The 25,976-nt window shown below is 36.2% G+C and overlaps 1 protein-coding gene and 1 non-coding gene across 3 annotated transcripts in view; one reads left to right on the top strand and one right to left on the bottom strand.

The window, feature by feature from the left end:
• Positions 1 to 25,976, bottom strand: part of Rabep1 (rabaptin, RAB GTPase binding effector protein 1) — a 99,350-nt gene that overhangs the window by 53,520 nt on the left and 19,854 nt on the right. For both annotated transcript variants that reach the window (XM_027922653.2, XM_071603758.1), the window contains exons 2-3: positions 10,996 to 11,124; positions 1,691 to 1,894 (exon numbers count right to left, since the gene is read on the bottom strand). In XM_027922653.2, the coding sequence (XP_027778454.1) occupies positions 1,691 to 1,894; positions 10,996 to 11,124 (333 nt within the window). The remainder of the gene's footprint in view (positions 1 to 1,690; positions 1,895 to 10,995; positions 11,125 to 25,976) is intronic.
• On the top strand, positions 5,816 to 5,922 carry LOC114081096 (U6 spliceosomal RNA). Its single transcript, XR_003580718.1, has one exon. It is a non-coding gene; the product is annotated as a U6 spliceosomal RNA (small nuclear RNA).

Below are 25,976 nucleotides of genomic sequence, written 5' to 3'. Positions count from 1 at the left end.
CCCTAAGTAACTTAGCAAGACCCTGTCTCAAAAACAAAACAACAACAATGCAAAAAGTGGTGGGGATGTGGCTCAATGGTTAAGTAACCCTAAGTTCAATCCCCAGCACAAAAATAAAATAAACATTTTCATGCTGCGGGTGTATTTCAGTGCTTTTCTCACATGCATGAGCCTTGGGTTGGATTACCACACCACAAAAAATAAAAATAGGAACTACACTTTCCAGTTTCCTTGTAATTATGGTGACTATACACTTGGTCAACAAAGTATGAGGGGAATGTATGTTGGTAGTTTCTTGAAAACTTGCTTTTCTGATGCAGACTAGAGGAAGAGCAATCATTTGTGAGCTATGAGGCAAAAACAAAGTTGAAAACCACATGCAAGGATGAAGGAACAGAAGGACTGCAGAAGTTAGGGACTCTAGTGACATCACAGGACCATTTAACTTGTCCTAGATTACCTGCTGGACTTTAATGAGAAAAACTAACTCCTGTTTGAGGAAACCACTATAATCAGATTTGTTAAAGGAAGCCTAGAGTAATCTTTACTTGATAACTAGAGACTCAGAATTAGGGCTTGTCTTCTCACAAAGAACACTAAGGAAAAAATGACATACAAATGTGAAGATACTGAAGGAGTCACATTTATCATGTTAACTAATTCTACAATCACAAAGGTTCAGGGAGAAGTTATTTCATTTTTGTCATTATCTTCTCAGAAATGTGGAAAATGCAATTCAATATTAGTCCCAAAAGGAGATAGAGGCCAAACTACAATACTTCCTTCAAACAAATGTCTCAGACTAGAAGCCCATAAAGATATCCTAACTCTTAGATCATTCTATCCCCTTTAGTGCAGTGAAGATTTCACGTACAAAAATCTAAACAACATGGCAACACTAGACCAGAAAAGCAATAATCAGCTACAGCTATTAAGTGTAATCGCTTTGTCTTCTGCATGGCAGCTCTCTCTAGTTTATTACATTCCCTGTGCCCACACCTTATTCAATAACATTATATACCTAACTCATAAATCCCATATTTAAGCCCTGCTTTATACCTAACAATTAACTGTAGTCTTCATTTAATGTATTATCTCTATAATACTCTCATTATACTCTTTATTACTAAATCTGTTAAAGACAGAATAATACATCCATTTACAGTATCACGGCTGACTTCCTCCCCCGCCACCCCCAGCAGTGGTGGGGATAGAACTCAGGACCTTGTATGAGCTAACCAAGTACTTTAGCAGAGATTGTACCCAGAGGCACTTAATCATGGAGCTACATCCCCAGCCCTTTTTATTTTTTATTTTGAGACAGGGTCTCATTAAGTTGCCAAGGTTGGCTTTGAACTTGCAATCCTTCTGCCTCGGCATCCCAAGCCGCCGGGATTACAGCCATGCACCACCGCACCTGGCTTTTAAATTTAATTTTGAGAGAGGGTCTTGCTGAATCACCCAGGCTCAAAATTTCAATCCTTCTGCCTCAGCCTCCTAAGTAGCTGAGATTATAGGTACATGTCACTACACCTGTCCTACTTCCCTTTTATTTGACAGTACATCTTTGAAGATGACAGCACATAAAGCCACAAATGAACTCAGGATATACATTCAGACTGTGTGAAAATATTCTTATTGCTAAAATTTGGTTATCTTAGAAAGCCATAGAACTGATCTTTGTCTTTACCTTTCATAACTGCCTGAAGGGAAGCAACTTCTTCCCTCCACTGCCTTTTCACTTCATCTATAGCTTCTTGCTTGGTATTCTCAGAGACTGTCGCAATTGCCTTAATATTCTCCATCTCTGCTTGAGCTTCCCACAGCTGTGTCCGAAGGTGTCCCAAATCATCCTGCGCAGCTTGTAATACTGCATTTTGCCTCTTCAGATCCTCTGGAAAAAAGTAAAGACATTCTATTAATGAGGCGCTCACTTTATCAGGCTGACAATCTAGTGAAGAAATTTAGATTTTAAAATGTTAGGCTGGGGATATAGCTCAGTCGGTAAGAGTGCTTGCCTCGAATGTACAAGGCCCTGGGTTCAATCCCAGCACCACAAAAAAAGAAAAAAAAAAAAAAAAAAGAAAAGGTTAACACAGAAAGTGACACCATTTGCAAGAGATAAGATTTAACTATGCTGGGTACCACAAGTAAATTATTAACTATCTAATGATACAGTGGTTAAGGTCATAGTTTTAGAGCTATATTTAGGCTCTTCCATCACTGACTAAATGAAATCTGGCAATTTATTTAAACTCTCTGGCCTAAGTGTCCACAAGTACAAAATGGGGATTAAAAATTATCAGTACAACAACTGTGAGTTCTCATTGTTCTATAACCACCATTCCAGTCTTTTCACAATTTGATACTGCCATCTTCATCATCATCAAATCTCCATATACACAGGTCTGGTTTGGGAACTCCACTGTATAAATATGATCTATTTGTCTATTCTCATGCTAATATTATACTGTCTAACACAGCATTACTTATATTACTTTGTCTACTCTTGTATACTTGTTTTCTTTTGTATTGGGGATTGAACCCAGGGGTGCTTTACCACTGAGCTACATCCACAGCCCTTATTTATTTATTTTTTTTGAGACAGGGGAAAAGTTGCTGAACCTAACCTTGAACTTGCCATCCTCCTGTCTCAGCCTCCTGAGTTGCAGCAATTACAGGTGTGTGCACATTTAAATTTTTACATAATAAAAGTTTAATAACAAAGGTCATAATAGTTTCAAATAATATAGGGGGATTTCCCCCACCAAATATCCAAAGTTATTATAAGCCCCGTGAATCTACCAGCCAGCTCCATCAACCATACACATATCTTGCCTGATCCATCCATATGCACTCCACATATACCGAGCCAAATCTCAGATTTATTTTTTAATTAACAAACTTTTTCTGAGCAGCTTTAGATTCACAAAAAAAATTGAGAAGTATAAAATATTTCCCACACACCCCATATTCTAATATACACACCACTCTCTCCCCTCTAGATATCCTGCACCACAATAATATAATCATATAACTGGTGAACCTACATTGGCAATTATCACCCATAGTCCATACATAATTTACATTAAGGTTCACTCCTGGTATACATTCTATGGGTTTTGACAAATGTATAATGACATGTATCATCACTGTAGTATCTATTGTCCAAATAGTTTCACTGCCCTAAAAATCCTGAGCTCTTCCTATTCATTCCTCCCTCATTCCACTCCTAGCAATCACTGCTCTTTTTATTGCGCAAACCCAGCCCCGTTTTGCCTTTTCTAAAATGTCTTTTACTTGGAGTCACTTATTATATCATCTTTTCAATTTCCCTTCTTTCATTTAGTAATATACATTTAAAGTTCCTCTCTGTTCATGACTTGACAGCTTATTTCTTTTAGCATAGTTATATACCACTGTCTGGCTATATCAATTTATTTATCCATTCACTGACTGATGGGCATCTCAGTTGCTTCAAAGTTGTGACAATTTGCTGGGGATGTAACTCAATGATAGAGTGCTTGCCTATCATGTTGAAAGCCAGTGTCCATTCCCAGTACCACAAAACAGGAGGAAAAAAGTACGACAAGTTGTGACAATTATGGATAAAGTTGCTATACACATCTGTGTGCAGATTTTTGTGCAAACATAGGTTTCCAAGATATTTGTATAAATTGCAAGTATAATGACTGCAAAATCAAATATGAATTATGTTTAGTTTTAAAATAAACCATAAACAGTCTTCTAAAGTGGATACACCATTCTGCATTCTCCTCAGCAATGAATGAAAATTCTTATTGCTCTGTGTCCTTACAAGGATTTGGTATTATCTGTATTTTGAATCTGGACCATTCTAATAGGTGTAAAATTGTCTATTCTCATGCTAATATTATACTGTCTAACACAGCATTACTTATATTACTTTATAATATTTATTATTTCATTGTTTTATTTATTTTTTATTTTTGGCATTGGGGATTGAACCCAGGAGAGCTTTACCACTAAGCCACACCCCCAGCCATTTTTATTTATTTTTGAGACAGGGCCTTGCTAAGTTGCTCAAGAACTTGTGATCCTCCTTCCTCAGTCTCCTGAGTTGATAGGATTATAAGCATGTGCCACCACATCTGGCTCATTGTTTTAATTTACAATTCCTTAATAACATATAATATTGAACATATTTTCATATACTTACTTGCCAACTGCATATCTTCTTTAGAGAGATTTCTGTTTGGGTCTTTGCTTATTTTCCTATCATTGCATTTTAAGAGTTCTTTGTACACTTTGGATAATAGTCTCTAACTGTTTTGTATGTGGATGTCCAACATCATTTGAAAAGACCATTTTTCTCCAAATATTATCTTTGCTCCTTTGGCAAGAATCAGCTGAACTATATTTACAAGTGTGTATTTTGGGGGCTCTCTACTCTGTTCTACTCTCTACTTGTGTTCTACTGAGCTATTTATCTATTCTTTCACTTAATAATAATGTAGCATTATGTAAAGTCCTAAAGTCAGGTTGCATCAGTCCTCATACTTTGTTATTCACCTCCAATACTGAATTCACTATTCTAGGTCTTTTTGCCTTGCCATATGAACTTTTGAATCATTTTGTCAGTGTCTACAAAATAACATGCTAGGATTACTCTGAATCTACAGATCAGGTTGTGAAGAACTCACCCCTTGACCGTACTAAGTATTCCTGTCCAAGAATATAGGACATTACTCTATTTACTTTGCTCCTTTTTTTTCCATTGCAGTACTGGGGATTGAATCAATGATCATATTGAACCATATCTCCAGCCTTTTTTTTTGTTTGTTTAAATGGTGCTGGGGATTGAACCCAGGGCCTTGTACATGCAAGGCAAGCACTCTACCAACTGAACTATATCCCCTGCCCTCTCCAGCCCTTTTTGAGACAAGTTCTCGCTAATTTGCAGAGGCTGGCCTTGAACTTGAGATCTCCCTGTCTCAACTTCCTATGTAACTAGGATTACAGGCATGTGCCACCATGCACAGCTCTTTATTCTTTCATCATGGTTTTATAGTTTCACTCATATAGATCTTATACCTATTATTAGATTATATCTGAACATTTTTATTTTTTCATGTTAATGTAAATGGCAATGTGTTTTTAATTTCAAATTCCATTTGTTCATTCTGGTATGTAGGAAAGCAACTGACTTTTCTTCATTAATCTTTTATCATGAACATTGCTACACTTGCTAGTTCCAGAAGTCCCCATCATACCCAGTTTTTTTTTTTTTTTTTTTTTTTGCATTTTCTACATAGATATCATGTCATCTGTGAACAAATAAAGTTTTATTATTCTTTCCCAATCCATATACCTTTCATTTCCTTTTCTCATCTAACTGCATTAGGTAGGACTATGTTAAAAATCAATGGTGAGCTGGGCGCAGTACCACTTGCCTATACTTCCAGCAGCTCAGGAGGCTGAAACAGGAGGATCACGGGTCCAAAGCCAGCCTCAGCAAAAGCAAGGCACTTAGCAACTCAGTGAGACCCTGTCTCTAAGTAAAATACAAAGCAGGGCTGGGGATGTGGCCCAGTGCCCCTGAGTTCAATCCCTGGTAACCCCACCCCCCACCCGCCCCCCAAAAAAATCAATAGTGAGATTGTTGCTCCTGATTTTAGTAGGAAAGCTTCAAGTTTCTCATAATAAGAATCATGTTATTGCTAGGAAATGATGTTGACCAAATTATATTCTTATATTGTGGCATGTATAAATATGTAGCAATAAATTCCACTATTATCTATACTTATAATGCACCCATTTAAAAAACGGAAAATAAATTCTCACTTCAGCAGCACATATACTAAAACTGGAACAATACAGAAGAAATTAACATGGCCCCTGCACAAGGATGATACACAAATTCATAAAGCATTCCATTAAAAAAAAAAAAAAAAAAGACAAGACTAATGTTAGCAGCTGGGCACAGTGGTACATGCCTACAATCTTAGCTACTCAGAGGGCTGAGGCAGGAAGATCCAAAGTTCCAGGCCAGGCTGGGCAACTTAATGGGATATCTGTTTTAAAATAAAGTTTTAAAACGATGGGGATGAGGCTCACTTGTGTAGCATGCACAAGGCTCTGGGTTTAATTCCACCACTACATTTTTTGTTTTTCTCTGCTATACTGTTACACTAAGCTACAAAACCAGGCTTTTTTTTTTTTTTTTTTTTTTTTTTTTTATGACAAGATCTCACTAAATTGTGGAGGCTGGCTTCAAATATGCAATTTTCCTGCCTTAGCCTCACAAATTGCTGAGATTACAAATATGCACCACTGCATCTGGCTATCATTTTTACCCCCAGAACTAGTAGGTTAAACCCAGGGCTACACTACTTGAGCTACATCCCCAACAACCCATCCCCACCCTCTTTTTTTAATTATAAGGCAGGGTGTGGCTAAGTTGCTGAGGCTGTCCTCAAATTTGGAATCCTGCCTAAGCCTCCTGAGTCACTAGGATTACAGAAGTAAGCCACCATACCTGATTCTCAAATTTTTTGTTTTCCTGATGACTTTTGAGCACCTTCTCATATGTCTACTAGCTATTTGTTTATTTTCTTTTCACTTTCTTTTTTTTTAAAGAGATTCTTTTTTTTTAAATTTATTTATTTGTATGTGATGCTGAGAATCGAACCTAGTGCCTCATGCATGCTAGGCGAGCGCTCTACCCCTGAGCCACAATCCCAGCCCCTTTCTTTTCACTTTCTTGATGGTGTCCTTGAAAGCACAAAAGTTTGTTGTTGGTGGTGGTTTTTGTTTTGTTTTGTTTTGGTATGAAGTCTGATTTTTCTTTGGTTGCTCCTACTTTTAGTCTCTTATACAAAATATATTGCCTGATCTAAGATCAAAAAGATTTACCTCTATGTTTTCATTTTTCACATCTGTCTTTATGCATTTTGCACTAATTTTGGGGATTAATGGTAGAGGTTCAACTTAATTCTTTTGCATGTAGGTATCCAAATGTCAGCAGAATTTGATGAAAAGATGAATCTTTGTCCCGCTGAATTGTTTTGCATCTGTAGAAAAGCAACTAATGATATATGTAAGGGTGTATTTCTGGAGTCTTAATTCTATTCCATTGATTTATGTCTGTCCTTATACTAGTGCTATGTTTGATTATTGTTGCTTTGTAGTAAGTCTCAAAGTTATAGAAAGTGAATATTTGCATTGTGTTCTTTTTAAAAAGATTATTGTGACTATTCTAGATCTCTAGAATTTCCACGCAGATTTTAGGATCAGCTTGTCAATTTCTACAAAGACACCATACAGGATACTGAAAGATACTACACTGATCTATAGATCAATTTGAGGAATAATGCCTCATAATAATATTAAGTCCTCTGATCGATGAATATGGGATGTCTTTCCATTTATGTAGATTTCCTGTAACTTAACAGTGTTTTGAAGTTTTCAGAATACAAGTTTTGAACTTATTTTACTACTTTTATTAAGTATATTATTTATGTTAATGCTTTTGAAAATGAAAAAAACAGAAAAAGACAATCAATAAAATTTAATACTCCTTGGTAGTGGAAACTCTAAACTAGTAACTAAAGGGGAATTATCTTACTCTGTGACAATGTTTGTAATAGAAACCTATAACATATATCTCCTGGTGAATCAAGAAGGCCTGTTATCAGTTCTCTGATTCTTTATTTTACCAGAAGTATCCCTAGCCAACTCACTAAAATTAAAAAATAATAATAATTATAAAATTATAAAATTTAAGTTTTTCCCTCATGAGGAGATCATAATATGATTTAAGAATTATTCAGCATTAGCAATGAATTCCACTATTATGTATGTGAGGCTATATAATGGCATATTATTGAATATAACATATTACTAAATTTATTTATTTATTTATTTATTTTTTACATTTTACTTTTTTTTTTTTAAGAGAGAGGAGAGAGAGAGAGAGAATTTTAATATTTATTTTTTTAGTTATCGGCGGATACAACATCTTTGTTTTGTATGTGGTGCTGAGGATCGAACCTGGGCCGCACGCATGCCAGGCGAGCGCGCTACCACTTAAGCCACATCCCCAGCCCCCATATTACTAAATTTAAAGGCAGAGCTAACACCATTACTTTCTAAAACTATGGCCAAAAAAAAAAATAGACTGGGGGGACATTCTTTGAGGTGAGTATTATCCTGATATTAAAACCAAAAAAGACTTTAGAACAAAGAAACTTGGAAAAATATCTCTTAGAAATATGAATGTAGAAATACTCAACAAAGTACCAACAAATCAAATTCAACAACACACACCAAAAAAAATAACACAGCATAACCAAGTGGAATATATCTCAGGAATGCAAGGATGGTTCAGCACTTGACCCATCAATAGATTAAAAAAAAAAAAAACACTACATAATCATTCCAGTAGACAAAGACCTTTATAAGATCCAAAACTCTTCCATTGTAGAAACACTAAACCAGGAATAGAAGGAAACTGTCAAGCTGATAATGGGTATCTAGAAAAACTCACAGCTAAAATCAGCCATGTTTACAGTCTGAATGCTTTCGTCCTAATATAGAACAAGACAGTGATGTCCATTCTTACCATTTATTTTAGCACTAGACTGAGGTTCTGTTCAGGACCATTAGACCAAAGTGGGGAAATGAAGAAAAAATAAATAAAAGGAATCTATATTGGAAAAGAAGTCATATAAGATGTGAAACTATTTACTATTCTCAAATGACATAGTCTTTTGTCCTGGAAATCCAAGGGAATCCACTAATCAGCTAATGAAGTCAGTTATATCAACAGATGTTCAATGGTAAATTACTTTTGCATCCATAGTAAGCACTTCTAGTAGTATACCGTTTTTTAACACTACTAACATCAATTTTATTTAAGATTTTAAGCTCTAGGATCATAAGTAAAATTGGTCAGTTACAGTAGTATTAGTGCTTCTTGTCAGGTATTAAGGTTATAGTAATCCCACAAAATAAATTGTATAGCTCTGACCCAGGAGAAAAGACTGAGACTACTTGTTCCTTGAAGATTTGATTGCACTAAATGTTTCAAATCATGAAGTTTTAATTTGAATTTTATGTACTGATGATAGAATGTATACTTCATATATTTTTAAAATATGTAATGCTTCATGAATTTGCAAATAATTATTGTGCAGGAGCCATATATAATTCTAATTTTAGTATGTGTGCTACTGTAACAAGCACTGTTCATATCTTTTGAAACATAAAATAATTAGTTTATTTATTATTTTGGAAGTGAGGATTGAACTCAGTGGCACTTTACCACTGAGCTATATCCCCAGCTCTTTTCATTATTTTATTTAGGGATGGGATCCCAATAAATTGCCAAAGCTGGCCTTGAAATTGTAATCCTCCTACCTCAGGCTTCCAAGTAAGTGGGATTATAAGCATGCACCACAGTGCCTGGGTAAACTTTAAAAATGTTAAATATCAACTTAAGCAGGGTTGGTGGTTCACACTTATAATCTCAGCAACCCAGTAGGCTGAGGCAGGAGGATCCCAGGTTAGAGGCCAGCTTCAACCATTTAGCGAGGTCCTCAATAACTCAGCAAGACCCTGTCTCAAAAACTAAAAGGGGCTCGGGATATAGTTCAGTGGTAAAGCTTAATAGATACAAATTTTAGACCACACCCAAATATATTGTGGTTAATCATTTCTCTAGGTGACTTTTATCCAAGTTAAAGTTTGAGAGCACTGTTCTAGACTAAAGCAGTTTTAAAATTTTAGCATGCATCTAAATCACTATGGAAAGCTTGTAGAAAACACCAACCTAATGCTAATCCCAGTTCTTAGAAAATGTGAGATGGGACCCCAAAATTGAGCATATTTTTTGGGGGGGATACTGGGGATTGAACTCAGGGACACTTAATCACTGAGCCACATCTCTAGCCCTATTTTGTATTTTATTTAGAGACAAGGTCTCACTGAGTTGCTTAGCACCTCACTGTTGCTGAGGCTGGCTTCGAACCCGCGATCCTCCTGTCTCAGCTCCCAAGCTGCTAGGATTATAGGTGTGCACCACTGTGCGCTGCCAAAATTGAGCATTTTTAACAACTTTTCCTGGTGATGCTGATAATGCTGTCTACAATAACACTCTGAGAGCCCTGGGTCTGTAGGACATGGAAACTATATCCATATTGCTATAAGTCAATATCCCAACCTTTTGAATTAGGTCCCCTATCATGTTCTTTCATATATTTACCTATACACTTTCCACATATTTAGTCTACATCTCTTTTCCTCACTTAAATTCAATCCAACTAAAGAACTATATGAATCTTGCATCTTCTGTATACCCAGCACCTAAGTACAATGTCTCAGAGTAGATACTTAAGTATTCACTGAAAAATTACCAAACATTTGTCATATTAATTCCATGAAATGTCAGTTTTGATATAACGTGATTAAAAACTATTATTAGAATGCCAACGGTCCTGGAGATATACCTCAAGTGTTCAAGAGCACTGAAAGTGTCAAGTCTCAGGATTAAGTATCAACACTTAAGATCAGAAAACAAGAAAAAAAATAAAAATAATGCATGTTCCACTTGTTTTTCAATTTCATTATTAACCCTAACCTTTAAATAGTTTTTTTTTTTTTTCGGGGGGAAGGGATGTGTACTAGGGAGTGAACCCAGGGATACTTTACCACTGAGCGACATCCCCAGCCCTTTTTTATTTTCTAATTTGAGACAGGGTCTCACTGAGCTGCTTAGGGCCTCACTAACTTGCTGAGGCTGGCCTTGAACCTACAATCCTCTCACCTCAGCCTCCTCAGTAGCTGGGATCACAGGAGTGTGCCACCACATCAGGCCTTTTCAATAGTATTATTTTGTTATAAGTACACATAAAATCAAGCTTTATGCAATGACAAAATTAACACTGTACTACCAAAAAACTTAACATTTAAAGGCAGTTTTAGCTTGAGGGTTTGGAGGAGACTTTATAAACTTACCCTCTTTAGCCAAATATAGCTCCTTAAATTTTGCTCTCTTTTGATTAAATTCTTGCTCAAGCTGCTGCTGTGCACGTAAAAATTCTGCATTAATTTTTTCCAATTCTGCTACCCGTTGCTGAAGAGAAACTGGAAAAAAAAAAAACTAAGTTAACAAGTAATTTTGTTTACAAATTAAGTAACAAGAATAAATTAGTATTTCAACCAAACAATGCCATACATGGAACAAGTAGTCAAGCTATTCCCAAGATCTACTATATTCTTAGAAATTCTCATTTTAAAACTTCTATTAAACTTAATAAACAAACTGCGAATGAGTCATGTATAGTAAAACAGCATATAAACAGAGAATCACATAAAGCCAAATCCCAAAATAGCTTCCAAAGTTCTTTTGTACAATTGGCAGAATGTCAACTTGAGGTAGGATAGAAGAAACACGAACAGGTAGAAAGGACAGAAACAAGGAAAGAAAGAAGGCCTATAGCTTTAAATCTAAAAACTCCATAAATGTCCTTCCCTTCACCCCTTCATCTGTTTTCTTGCAGGCCTGAATTCTTAACAGGTCCAATAAATCTTAAACTACTGTAAGTCCAGTTAATTAGTGCTTATATACCTTATTGCTTACAGAATATATTTTTAGACAAGTTAAAAGAAACTTACAGAGAGATTGTTAGAGACCCATGATATGGGTACAGTCTGAAGATTCTAAGAATCAGACCACCACGACCTGCTCTGTGCTCCACAATCATTAGGCTGACACCACTCCCTTACACATTTCATATTCCCCATTTTCAAGGTTTCCTTTGAAAGAAACCTGGCCAGGCTGAATGGCACACACCTGTGATTCCAGTGACTAGAGAGATTGAAACAGGAAGATCTGAATTTCAAGGCCAACGTAAGATATTTAATCAGATGCTGTCTCAAAATAAAAAATATAAGGCCTGGAGATGTAACTCAGTGGTAAAGTGTGCTTAGGTTTAATCCTCAGTACTAAAAAAATAAAGGAAGCCTGAGACCCCCAAAAACGGCTCACTTTGGAATACTGGCACACCTTGGCTTGCTTTCCGGAATAAATCTTGCTTTCCTTTTTTCCTTTTGATTCTGGGGATTGAACCCATGGACACTCTACCACTGAGTTATATACCCCTACCCCTTTTTATTGAGACAGGGTCTCACCAAGTTGCTGAGATTGACCTCAAACTGGAGATTCTTCTGCCTCAACCTCCAAAGTCAGTAGGATTACAGGCATATACCACCACATAAGGCATGCTTTCCAAATAATATGTGTACCCTCAAATCCCATTCTGTGATATAAATCAAGAACCTGCCAGAACTGAGCTGAGGTCCCTTTTTCTCTTCTGGGGATCTCCTCAGACCTTATCTGGTAACAAATCCACTTTTAAAATTAAGTATTGGATTATTTAAGGTAATTATCCTACAATTATCCTACAATGAAGCCCACTGCCAATACTGCTAGTTCCTGTTTCTCTCAAGTGTTACAAACAAAATCTAATGGGTTCCCTGATTGGAGCAGCCATACCAGTCAGAACTATTTTTCCAGTTTCAAAGAAATTCATTAACAGTATTCTGAAATCAAAATCAAATAGGTAGAATAAAGAACTGTTCATTCTGTATGAAATCTCAAAAACACTAAAGATTACATGGTTTTCAAATTACCATTGATCATGGTGTGGCAGGGTCTGGGACACATTTTTGTCATAGGGACTTTAAATTTGGCCAAAACTCATTAAATGACTGCCTGCTCTGGCCAAGTCCAGCGACCGTTTTGGCTGAAGAACATACTCTTGACCTCCTCCTTTGCTCCAACTGAAGCCCAACCTTAAGACCATAATCCCTTCAGGAGATATCCATCAGTACTAATTAGCCACTAATTATTTGGATAAGAGGTCTAAGTTCCCTACTATAAACTACCCTAGGATAATAATTTGTCTGAATTTTTTAAAAAAATATAGTTATAGATGAGCAGAATGCCTTTGTCTTTTTTTTTTTTTAATGTGGTGCTGAGGATCAAACCCAGTGCCTCACACATATGCTAGGCAAGCACTCTGCCACTGAGCTACAGTCCCAGCCCTTGCCTATAATTTTTACCAAGATCTGAGATTATTTTTGAAGGCATACCTACTCCCCAGCCCATTGTTCAATTTAATTCAGAGCTAATTTTATAATGCATAGAAAAAAAGACTAGGAAAAATATGAATGATATATCTACACATAATAGAATTATGACTCATAATTTGCTTCTCTATACTTTGCAAAGTTCTCTACAATGAGGGTATACACTTCTCTGATAATACATAAAAACTAAAATCGGTATTTATTCATTTCCATAACAAACTAGCCTCACTAAATTTATCATTATTAATATAACCCATGGCAAAATGAGGAAATGACCACTGCTTTGAGTTATATATCATTACAGTTAAGGAGTCATTGTGAGGGACAAATATCTAGAGTCTTCGGGTTAAAGCAATGACCTCATATGAAGGCTTAAAAACTTGTTGAGAGAGAGAGATGGGGAATACATCAGAAGGAGAAAATATGTGATTTTTTAACATTTTTTTAATTTTTTTTTTTTTTTGGTACTGGACATTGAACTCAGGGGCACTCAACCACTGAGCCACATCCCCAGCCCTATTCTGTATTTTATTTAGAGACAAGGTCTCTCTCACTGAGTTGCTAGCACTTCACCACTGCTGAGGCTGGCTTTGAATTCAAGATCCTCCTACCTCAGCCTCCTGAGCAGCTGGGATTACAGGTGTGTGCCACTGGCACCTGGCCAGATTATGTTATTTTTACCATGTAAAATCATGAAGGAAATTTGTTCTCTGGGATCTTTATCTCTGCTGGTATTTTTATCGTTAAATTACAACAGCTAAATAAATAACTAATCCATCAAACACTTTATTTGTTCGTGTTAGGGATTGAACTGAGGATGCTCTACCAGTGTGCTATATCCCCAGTCCTTTTTATATTTTGAGACAAGCATGGTTTCACTAAATTGCTGAGGTTGGCCCCAAACTTGCAATCCTCCTGCCTCAACCTCACCACCACTGGGACTACAGGAATGAGCCTTAACACTTTATTATTACTGGTAGCTCTTAATTACTGCAAAAACAGGGAAGGGAGCCTGGCCTGGCAGCACATGCTGGTAATCCCAGTAACTCAAGAGGATAAAGCAGAAGAATCACAAGTCCAAAGATACCCTCAGCAACTTAGCTAAGTCCTAAGCAACTTAGTAAGACCCTGTCTCAAATAAAAATTTTTTTAAAGTGGCTATGTATGTGGCTCAGTGGCTAAGCACCCTGGGTTCAATCCTCTGTACCATAAAAAGAAAGGAGGAAAAAAGAGCAAGGGAGAGGCTCTGAGGAGTGAATAAAAGAGATAACAATTCCACACTGTATGTATACATCAAAACACCATGTTGGACATGATAAAAACACACAATATTTTTCTATCAATTTAAAATAAACAGCTGGGTGCGGTGGTGAACGCCTATAATCCCAGTGACTCGGAAGGCTAAGGAAGGAGGATCAGAAGTTCAAAGCCAGCCTCAGCAACTTAGTAAGAACTTGTCTTAAAATAAAAAGGGCTAGGGATGTTGCTCAGTGGTTAAGTACCCCTGGGTTCAATTCCTATTACCAAATAAATAAATAAGTAAATTGAAGAAAAAACAAGAGCCTCTCCTCTTTCTTTCCCTAACAACTACATCCCCGTCCCAATCCCTACCTTCCACCAAATCACAGACATGCATGCACAAAATGCCTGCCATTTAACATTATTACATTTAGGTCAAACAAGGCTAATGAAACCACAACACAAAATTAGCAGAAGTCTATAACCCCTGTGCCTTGGAAGGTAGAGACTGGAGGACTGCAAGCTGGAGGCCAGCCTCAGCAATTTAGCCCTAAGAATTTAGTGAGACTCTGTCTCAAAAAACAACAAAAAAAAGGACTGGGAATATGGCTCAGTGGTAAAGTGCCCCTAGAGTCAGTATCCAGTGCCCAAAAAAATAAAATAAAATTGCAGCACACTACTTTAATAAAGCTGCTCAGGAGACTGAGGCAGGAGAATCAAAACTTCAAGGCCTGCTTAACTTAGCAAGATCCTGTCTCAATACAAAATTTTTAAAAAATGAAAGAAAGAAATAAACAATAATGGAATTTGAGAATATCATATTAAGCAAAACAAACCAAATTAAGAAAGAATAGAAGAAAAAGAAAGAAACAAGAACTGAAAGTATAACTCAAAGTAGAATCTTCCTCAGTTGAGCCCCAGTACCACCCAAAGGGTGAAAAAAAAATTGCAGCCAAAAATTAAATGTGTTTCTCCACTGCTCCCAACCCCATTCTGGCTTTTACCCACACATCTTACTGGCTCTCTGTAAGATTCAGGACAGTTTTCAATTCCAGGAATCACGATCCATTTGAGGGTATACCAAGTAACTCCCTATTCTCATTTTATTTTTGCTGTTAATTTTTAAATAACATGGATATCTCAAGCACTTCTAACATACTACAATTGTATAAATACTGACAGACCCAAATAACTACTTCTTATAAGAATGCCTTTACTATCATGTCTTAAAAAAAAAAAATCAACAATCATTCTGAACAAAGGCAAAATTACAAATAAGTATAATACATTAGCAAGCAACTACAAAACAAACTGAAAACGGCTCTCATCACACAAAATACCGCATTATTTTTCTAACATGGTAATAATTAGATAATAGTTCAAGTACTTAGCATTGCATATAGAAAACTATGAGCATTTATTAAACTAGTGGTATTTAAGGTTTAACAAGGAGAGGTTTATTTTGGCTCCTGAAGGTCCAAGATGAAGGGTGTGTAACTTGTTGGCAGAGTCCTGAGGCAGTGCAGCTCATCACTTGATGAGAGGGAATAAGTATTAAGTGCATCTTCCAGCCCACTCTCATCCCTAGTGCTGGTGACTAAACCCTGGGCCTTGTACATGCAAGGCACTGTATTACCAAGTCATATCCCTAGTCCTGGGGGATTGAGGGGGTAATGAATAAATAAAAAAAAGAAAAGCAGAGTGATTAGGTACCTTTGTATGTAGCCACAGAAGACCAGAAGTCACTTCCAATCTCATGATTTTGACTCAGTTCCATGCTTAGACTTCCAGCTCACACTTTTCTTTTATACCATGTATTTCACAGCATCATGAACAAACTAATTAGTGTCAATGACAGCCTTCAATCGTACTAAACCTTCTGAAATTTACCAGTTCAGAGTTTTAGTCATCAGCCTTTCTGAGTCATCCCACACATTCCATATACTGTTACCTTCATTTAAGTAATAAGAAAAAGGGAAAACCTAATGTTTGACATCCAAAGGGAAAAATTACTATACCATTTACTGAAAATATGTAAATTAAGCAACAGTAATACAGAAAGAAAGGAAAAAGAAAAAAGAAGAATATCATAAAGGAAAAAGCCAATACTTTGGTTACCCAATATATTGCCTACATGACCTAGCTGAATCTCTATCCCACTCTAATCTTGTTTATATTTGCAACAGAATGCCTGAAGCCACAAATTCCTTTTCAGACAGGCTAGTCAGAACCAGTTCAATCTAGCCAGGCAAGGGAGTGTACACTTGTAATCCCAGTGATTCTATAATCCCTGGGACTCAGGAGGCTGAGGCAGGAGGATCTCAAATTCAAGGACAGCCTCAGCAATTTGATGAGACCTATCTCAAAATAAAAAGGGGACTGGCATGGTAGCTTACTCCAGTAATCCCAGTGGCTTGGGAAGCTGAGATAGGAGGATTGCAAGTTCAAGCCAGCCTCAGCAATTTAGTAAGGCCCTAGGTAACTCAGCAAGACTCTATATAAAATAGTAAAAAGGACTGGGATATGTCTCAATGGTAAAGCACCCTTGGGTCCAATCCCTGGGTGGTAATAAATAAATAAATAAGGCTGGAGATTTAGCTCAGTACATCTCTGTACCCAGTACTAAAAATCCCCAGTACAAATAAATAAATAAATATCTAAGATGGCTGCCAAAATGACCACCAGACAACCTCTAATTTCACTTAATTCTATCTGCATGCTATCTCTCTTTTTCTCTCTCACATACACAGACACACACCTCTCCCACACAGTGACAAATGCCATGGCTACAAAAAAAAGAACCATAAAAGCAAATTATGGTGTGCTCATGTAATAATAATGTAATGAATCCCACTGTTATAATTAAAAGGCACCAACAAAAAATTATTTTAGCCACAAAAGGAACAAAAAGAGCATCTGAATCCCTGAACATCCCAATCTATTCTCAGAAAAGACATCAATGTTCCTCCCCTCTATTAACCTTTCTCTCCTCATTCTTTTACCCTATATCCATAGCCTCCTGACATCCAAGGGTCAAGAAGCTGATATGGGGGCCTTTCTTCCAGCTTCCATTCTTTTTGGCCAAGAATACCCTTTCTTTACTGCTCAATCCAGGCTTTGTCTCATTTATTCATTACAAGATTCTAAGAAAGAAAAAGGACCCAGTTTGTGGTCAAAACTAATAACAATTTTTAGATACTTTATTTTTCCTAATTTTGCAACAACTTGAAATTATTTTTAAGCCCCTCACTACATCCTATTACTACATTTTCTAACAAGGAAAACACTGTACTTAATAAATAAATGGGCAAATGAATTAAACAGACACTTCTCAAAAAAAGAAATACAAATAGCCAACAAATATATATTAAAAAAATGTTTACCATCTTTAGCAATTAGGGAAATACAAATCAAAACTACACTGAGGGGCTGGGGTTGTGGCTCAGTGGTAAAGCACTTGCCTAGCACGTGCGAGACCCTGGGTTCAACCCTCAGCACCACATAAAAATCAGTAAATAAAATAAAGATATTAAAAAAACTACACTGAGATTTCATCTCACACCAGTCAGAATGGTAGCCATCAAGAATACAAATAATAATAAATGCTGGAGATGATATGGAGAAAAAGAAACACTTTTATACTGTTAGTGGGATTGTAAATTAGGATGACTACTATGGAAATCAGTATGGACATTCCTCAAAAGACCAGGCCTGAAATCACTATATGACCCAGTTATACCACTTCTTGGTATTTATTCTAAAGAATTAAAGTCATCATACTACAGTGATATATGCATGCCCATGTTTATAACAGCACAATTCACAACAGCCAAACTATCGAACCAGCCTAGGTATCCTTCAACAGTTGAATGGATTTAAAAAAAAGAAAACATGGTATATATACACAATGGAGTTTTATTCAGCCATAAAGAAAAATGAAATTATGTCATTTGCAGAACAATAGATGGAACTAGAAACCATTATTTAATAGAAATAAGCCAAACTCAAAAGGTCAAGGGTTGTATGTTTTCTCTTATTATGTAAAACAGAGAGGAAAAAAAATAAAGGAAAATGGGGGCAGGGGTCTAATGAAAATCAAAGGGAGATCAATACTGTGGGCAGGAAGCAAGGAGGGAGATGGAAAGTGCCAGGGAGTGATACTGAGAATTGAACCCCAGGGTGTTCTACCACTGAGTTAGATCCCCAGTGCCTTTTTTTTTTTTTTTTTAGACAAGGTCTCACTATATTGCCCAGGCTGCCCTTGAATTTGCAATCCTCCTGCCTCAGCCTCCCTAGTTAGCTGTGATTACAGGCATGAGCCAACTTGCCCTGCCAAAATAAATTTTCAAACATTTCCACCTAGCAAGCTCTCATGTGTGCTCTAAAACTTATCACTCCAGCCTTTTCTAACAATAAAAGTGATTATTATTTACTGTAAATCCACTGAATTATACATAGCATACCTCACAGAGGAAGGGTGGGAAGGAGAAAGTACAATGCGGATGGTAGGGATGGTAGGGATAATCTTACACTGTTCTCTAACAAATACTCATGACAGACAAATAGTAGTCCACGTAAAGGTAATTGCATTAACATACCAAACATTTTACAATATTTGAAAAAACAGATGGTATTAGGTAATCAAATCTTATTCAGTTTTTCCATAGTACCAAAGATAATCAGTTCTTTAGTGCAAGAAAAAAATTGTCCCACCTTACATAATTTCATTTCAATTCAATTCATATAATCCCAAAGACACCTGACTTTGACAACTTGTAGAAAATGCATCCTTTTGTCCTGCCCATTTACAAAAATAAACCTTTTTTTTTTTTTGTACTGGGAATTGAAACCAGAGTTACTTTACCACTAAGCCCCATTAACCGGTCCTTTATTATTATTTTTTAAGGCAGGGTCTTCCTAAATTGCTTAGGGCCCTGCAAAGTTGCTGAGGCTGTCCTCAAACTTACAGTCTTCTTGCCTCAGCCTCCTGAGTAGCTGAGATTGCAGGCATGCACCACCATGCCTGGCTTTATTTTTATTTTTTTGATACAGGGTCCCATAAGTTGCTTAGGGGCTCACTAAATTGCTGAAGCTAGTCTCTGAACTTGTGATCCTCCTGCCTCAGCTTTCTGAGTCCCTGGGATCACAGGTATGATCAACAGGAACTAAAATGTTTGAAAATTTATTTTGGCAGGGCAAACCCACATGACCAACAGGAACTCTTAATAATATTCAGTAAGCTTATCCTAGTGGGGTTTTTTGTTTGTTTTGGACCACAACTCCACATTGTTAATGTTAGCCCACAAGACTGACATAATCTTACACTGTTCTCAAAATCCTTTCCACTTAAACTGCTATTAAGCCAACACTCTCTCCAACCTAAACCTAGTATAGTTTTAGTAATGTTGGAGGGTTGTTGTTATTTGCAAAGTTTTAAGCTTGGATTTTGGCACATTATCATGAGATCTTAGTAGAGGTTAATACTAATATATTAGAAAGATTGTTCTATCCAATCATCTTTAGTATCAAAATATATTTCTTCCTCTTACCCATGACTTTATAAAAATTAAAAAGTGCCAGGAGTGGTGTGCAGGCCTATAATCCCAGTGACTCAGGAAGCTAAGGCAAGAAGATTATAAATTTCAAGACAGTCTCAGCGAGATCCTAAGCAACTTTGTGAGACCCTATCTCAAAATGAAACATAAAAAGATCTCACAATATAGCTCTGTGTAGAGGGCCCATGGGTTCAATCCTCAGTACCAAAAATAATAAAAAATTAAAAAGTAAGCTAACCAAAATTTTTAAGTAAGAGAAAGTTGGCCAAATGTTGGAAAGGTTAAACTTTTTGCATTAGGTTTCATTATTAAAATGCACAGTATCACAGATTATGAGCATTAAACACAGCATATTTTTTTAAAAATTTCACATAAATACAATCAAATAATAGCTGTTATTAACAATTTCAGGTTCTTAATTCTGCTAAGAAATGAAGATGTTCATTTGGTCCAACTTTTTCTGGGGATTCATTCTAGTAACAACTATATCACTTTACTTTCTAAAATGCTCATAAGCTACTTATGTGTAATAATCCACACATTTTCAAATGTTCCATAAATTGTATTCAAGCAAGATAACAAATTAAGACACACAAGTAAAAAAAAAATACTTTGAGAAAAAGCAAAAATACAAAGGGGAAATAACTGTGAAAAATTAATAGTTTTTTTGCAGTATAATAGAAAAGATAAGAATGGAAATACAAATAGAGAAAAAAATCAGTAGGCTCCGGAAAGGGAAAACAGGAAGGTCTGGGATAATAATGAGGGGCAGGAGAGCAAAGAAGAGATAGTATATTTAGGGCAATTATTTTGGGATGACTGGATGTGAGTGAATGTTCAATAGACTACTGATGCAGTATTAACCGTATTGCAGGGTTTATTCCTTTATTATCATCATATGTATTGCCAAATGGAACACCCAGTGACAATGTAACCATGAAAAGGGCTAAAACAGGATTCTTTTAGAATCTATTATACAGCTGAAATATACTATAGAAGCCAGGTGTGATGGCACATGCCAGTAACCCCAGCAGCCCATGAGGCTGAGGCAGAAGGGTTATAAACTCAAGGCCAGTCTGGGCAAGATGGCTTCTCAAAATAAAAATAAATGCTAGAGATGTAGCTCAGTGACAAAGTGTCCTAGGTTCCATCCCCAGTATATATACACGGGTGTGTGTGTGTACGTGTGCACATATATGGTATATATATAAAATACATATATGGAGGTGCTATTGTTCATTAACATTAACAATCATGACATGTGGAAGGTGGTAAATCTACATACTAATCTTTTGCTTTTTAAGTGAATATTTTCAACTTTAAAAAGTTCCACATAAAGCTGGTTTTTGTTTGTTTGTTGTTTGGGTTTTTTTGGCAGGCAGGGGCGAGTAACCTGAAATTGAACCAGGGGCACTTAACCATTGAGCTACATCCCTAGTCCCTATTATTTTTTGAGTCAGGATTACTCTTAAGTTCATGTGCCTTGATAAACTGCTAAGGCTGGCCTCAAATTTGTGATCGTCCTGCTTCGAACATGCAAGCAGCTGGGATTACAGGCATGTACCACTGTGCCCAGCATAAAAATGTTTTTAAATAAGACAAAGGAGTCAGGCTAATCTTTATTTCCATTTTGTCATTTCTGTACCTGAGGGTTTTTACCAAAAAATAATTTACCCAAATAATACCACTGCTCCACCATTCCAGTTAATGGGGCATTATACACATACACATACATACATACACACACACACACACACATATACTTCACAATAGAGAACTATTAATTTAAAATTTTTAATTATTAGGGTGGTATGTAGCTTGGCGGAATACCTGCCTAGCATGGATAAGGCCCCTGTATCACCACCAAAAAACACATATACACATATGCCCTTATTAACTTCTTTTAATATAAAATTGTAGTTAGATTAAAATATTCTGAATATCTTTACCATTTTTAGGGGGAAATGCCTAATGCAACAAAAACCATCTCTTAGAACCATGTTTGATTAAACCAAAAAACAATCAACTTCCCCATGTATTTATTATCCTTTAACACAAAATTTTAAATGTAGACATAATTATTCTTTTCCCCACACTTGTGTTATAAAAAGGTTACACTATAGCTACATATTCTATTCCACGGATTACTTATCAGAATAAAAGTTCATCATAAATAAGTAATAAAAACACGAGGATCATATTTTATTTACAAGAAAGTTGAATGCATTATTTATGAGCTTTTCAGAAATATCAAGTTCATAGATATGGATTTGAATTTTAAGAAATACCCATCTTACCTACATGTGGATGAAGAAGATTAACTGTGTGTCTAAGGAGGGGAACATAAGAACCAACAGGTCAAAGAAGTTTCAAGGACAGAATGCTAATGTTAAGATTTAAGTGTCGGGAGAACAAAGAAGAGGTAGTATTTTTAGGGCAATTATTTTGGGATGACTGGATGTGAGTGAATGTTCAATAGACTACTGATGCAGTATTAACCGTATTGCACAAAAAAATGAAACAGAAAATAACAGGAGATAAAAAATTAAGTATCAATGATATGCCTCGTATTATATGGGAAACAGTATAACATAATAGTTGGGAAAACAGGCTCCAGAATTAAATTAAGATTTGAATCCCAGCTCTACCATTTATAAACTGATTCCTTTGCTCTATATGCAAAAATAGGAGCAGTTAATAGTACTTCTGCTTAGGATGTAAAGATTAAATAATCCAAACAAAGCTCTTTATTGAGTGTCAGAAAAGTAATTTTATATACTGGCTAAATAAATCTTCAAAACAATGAACAATGCAGGCATCATCACCCCCAGTTACACAAAAATATTCCCTAAGAGACTGAATAATCTCTCTGTTGTTATATAGCTAATAAGTGGCAGAGTTCAAACACTGACAAGTTGAACTGACCTAGTTGGATTTCTCTTTGACTACAAGTATTTAATATAAGACACTAATATAGAAGATTCATATATCACATGAGCAGGAGTTACAAATATAATACCATCTCTCCTAAAGGTGTTCTTTTAATGTATTCCCACTGTTCATTTACATGAAATACAGATTATTTAATTATAAATTAGTTTCCTCTATAGAAATAAGGGCATTATACTGTTGGGGTTTGAGAGGTTTTTACTTGGGGGGTTGTTTGGGAGTGTTTTGTTTTTGGTATTACTGGGAATTGAACCCAGGGGTGCTCTGTCAATTGAGCTACAACCCCAACCCTTTTTATTTTGAGACAGGGTCGTACTAGGTTGCCCAGGCTGGCCTCAAACTTGTTATCCTCCTGCCTCAGGCTCGCATGTCGCCAGAGTTAAAGTTCTAAAAACTTTTTTTGTTAATTAAGAAGAGAGTCATAAGTAAATAAATTTGATTTCTTGTTCCAAATCAACCAGGTCTCTCAATAATACTCAAACAAAAAGGCTTCTACTTTCTTATCACCAAACAAGAAATATTCTAATTATGGGAATAAAAAGAAAAAGCTTTATCTTTAAGTGTCTTCTGTACAATCTTCAAGGATCTTCAAAAAATAAACAAGGTCCATAGATACCAATGTTTGCATCAATTACACAGTCACATTAGGTGATGAAGGGTACCAATGTCCACATTAATCCCACAATTCCATCGCTTGTTTTCCTTTGATGATTTTGACAAACCAACTCAAATTATGGCAATAGAATTTCAGCCCCCCACCAGAAAAAAAAGGTTGGAGTAATGTCCTTGTGCAGAAAGCTCCTCATATCAGTAAAAAGATAACTTGCAAAATAACTCCAAACTCCAACAGAAACCAAAGAAATAAATTTAAACAATATTTTTTTGCTCATCAAAATTAGCTAACTTGCCAGAGATGGTGGCACATGCATGTAATCCTGGTGACTCAGGAGGCTGCAACAGGAGGATCAAAAGTTTAAGGCTAGCCTCAGCAACTTATCAAGAACATGTCTCAAAATAAAAAGGACTGGGGGTATAGCTCAGTGGTAAAGTGCTCCTGATTCAATTCCTAGTACCAAAAAAAAAAAAAAAAAATCCTATTTTGGGGGCTTGGTGATAGAGTGTTGCCTAGCACGTGCAAGGCCCTGGGTTTGATCCCCAGCACCATGAAATGAAAACAAAACAAAAATAGATAATGTTTTTGTGGATCTCTTTCTAAAGATACCACTACCAGGTATTGGCATGCTCACACACTGCTGATGAGATCAAAACCTCTGACAACCTTATAGGACAAAATATTAATCATGTTTCTTATTTTCAATATAACTCTTTGACGTTGTAGAAATAATGCTTAACAGGGAAACTGCCCCTCCAAGAATCATCAAATATTGAGAGCAAACAATTCCTCCCTCCCACCCGACAAGAGTATACCTTTCATTTGCAAACCAACCACCTCTTTTGTCTAAGGCACATCAAGCCACAATTGCTCAAGCCCTAATCACTCCAAGGGCCAGGTAACAACTAAAGACTACCCCTACAGTTAGAAATACACCAACAATATTCAAATTATCCAATCTTTTTTTTTTTAATATTTATTTATTTGGCAGACACAACATCTTTGTTTGTATGTGGTGCTGAGGATCGAACCCGGGCCGCACGCATGCCAGGCGAGTGTGCTACCGCTTGAGCCACATCCCCAGCCCCAAACTATCCAATCTTAAACTTACTCAGACTTGTGTACTTTACCTGCCCTGTCCATTCCTTCCCATAGAAACCACTATAAAGGTCTGGCCCATGCTGTCCTGTGATCTTTCTGCTTCTCACTCTCTTGGGTAGCTCTATGTGGCAAGGCATGCCCTTTCTCCTGGGACCTGTAAGTAATAAACTCTTCTTTTAAAGACAGTTGTCTCCTTACACACGATCTTAAAAATCCAGGGTACATTTCAAGACAGACGGCTATGTGATAATCAATAGTAAAACTCTTTAACATTTTGTTTATTTTTTAAGCAATTTCACTGCCAGGAACTTAACATATAAAGAAATAATCATAGATGATGTATAAAGCTTTAATTGTAAGAATACTGACTACAGTATCAGTTAAATTTCTAAAACATTAGGAAAAGCCAATACAGTGGTCCTCCTTTATGGTTTCACTTTCCATGGTTTCAGTTACCAGGAGTCAGCTGCAGGAAATATAGAATTCTTCCATTTAAGAAGTATTAAATTGTACACTATTCTGAATAGCATGATGAAATTTCATGTCATCCACTCCCACCTGCCCAGGATACAAATCAATTTTGTCCAATATATCTATGGTATATACACCAGCCACCCTTTAGTTACCCAGTAACCATCTAGGCTATCAGGTCCACTGTCACAGTATCACAGTACTTGTGTTTAAGTAATCCTTATTTTACTTAATAATGGTTTTAAAACATAAGAGTAGTGACGCTGGCAATTTGTATTTGCCAAACTGAAGCCATTAAGTGCTTCCTTTAGCAAAAAGATTAAAGTACAATAAGATATTTTGAGAGAGAAAGAACACATCTATGTAACTTAATTAAATTATTATACTCTTATAATCATTATATTTTATAATTAGTATCAATTTCATACTAATTTATAGATTACATTTTATCATGAGTATGTACATGGAGGAAAAAACATAGTATATAAGGTTTGGTACTATCCAGAGTTTCAAGCAACCACCTGGGGCCCCATGGTTAAGGGGGACTATGCCATCTCTAACAATAAAAAATACAAAAATTGTATACAGGGGCTTGGATTGTGGCTTAGCATTAGTACACTTGCCTAGCATATTCGAGGCCCTGGGTTCGATCCTTAGCACCACATAAAAATAAATAAAATAAAGGTATAAAAAAATTGTATTCACAAATTTCAAGATGAAACTTGAAAAAGAACACAAATTCTATTAAATCTACATGAAACGTGATTAATATTTTATTAATATTTTGTCCTATAAGGTTGTCATAGTTTTTGCTCTCATCAGCAGTGTGTGAACATGCCAATACCTGGTAGTGATATCTTTAGAAAGAAAGATCCACAAAAAACATTAACGGTAAAGTAGAAAACAAAAAATTTGAA

This window comes from Marmota flaviventris, chromosome 17 (assembly GCF_047511675.1).
Source record: "Marmota flaviventris isolate mMarFla1 chromosome 17, mMarFla1.hap1, whole genome shotgun sequence".
Classification (NCBI taxonomy): Eukaryota; Metazoa; Chordata; class Mammalia; order Rodentia; family Sciuridae; genus Marmota; species Marmota flaviventris.
Note: the sequence above shows the minus strand (reverse complement) of the source record. Positions and strands in the feature narration are given on the sequence as shown.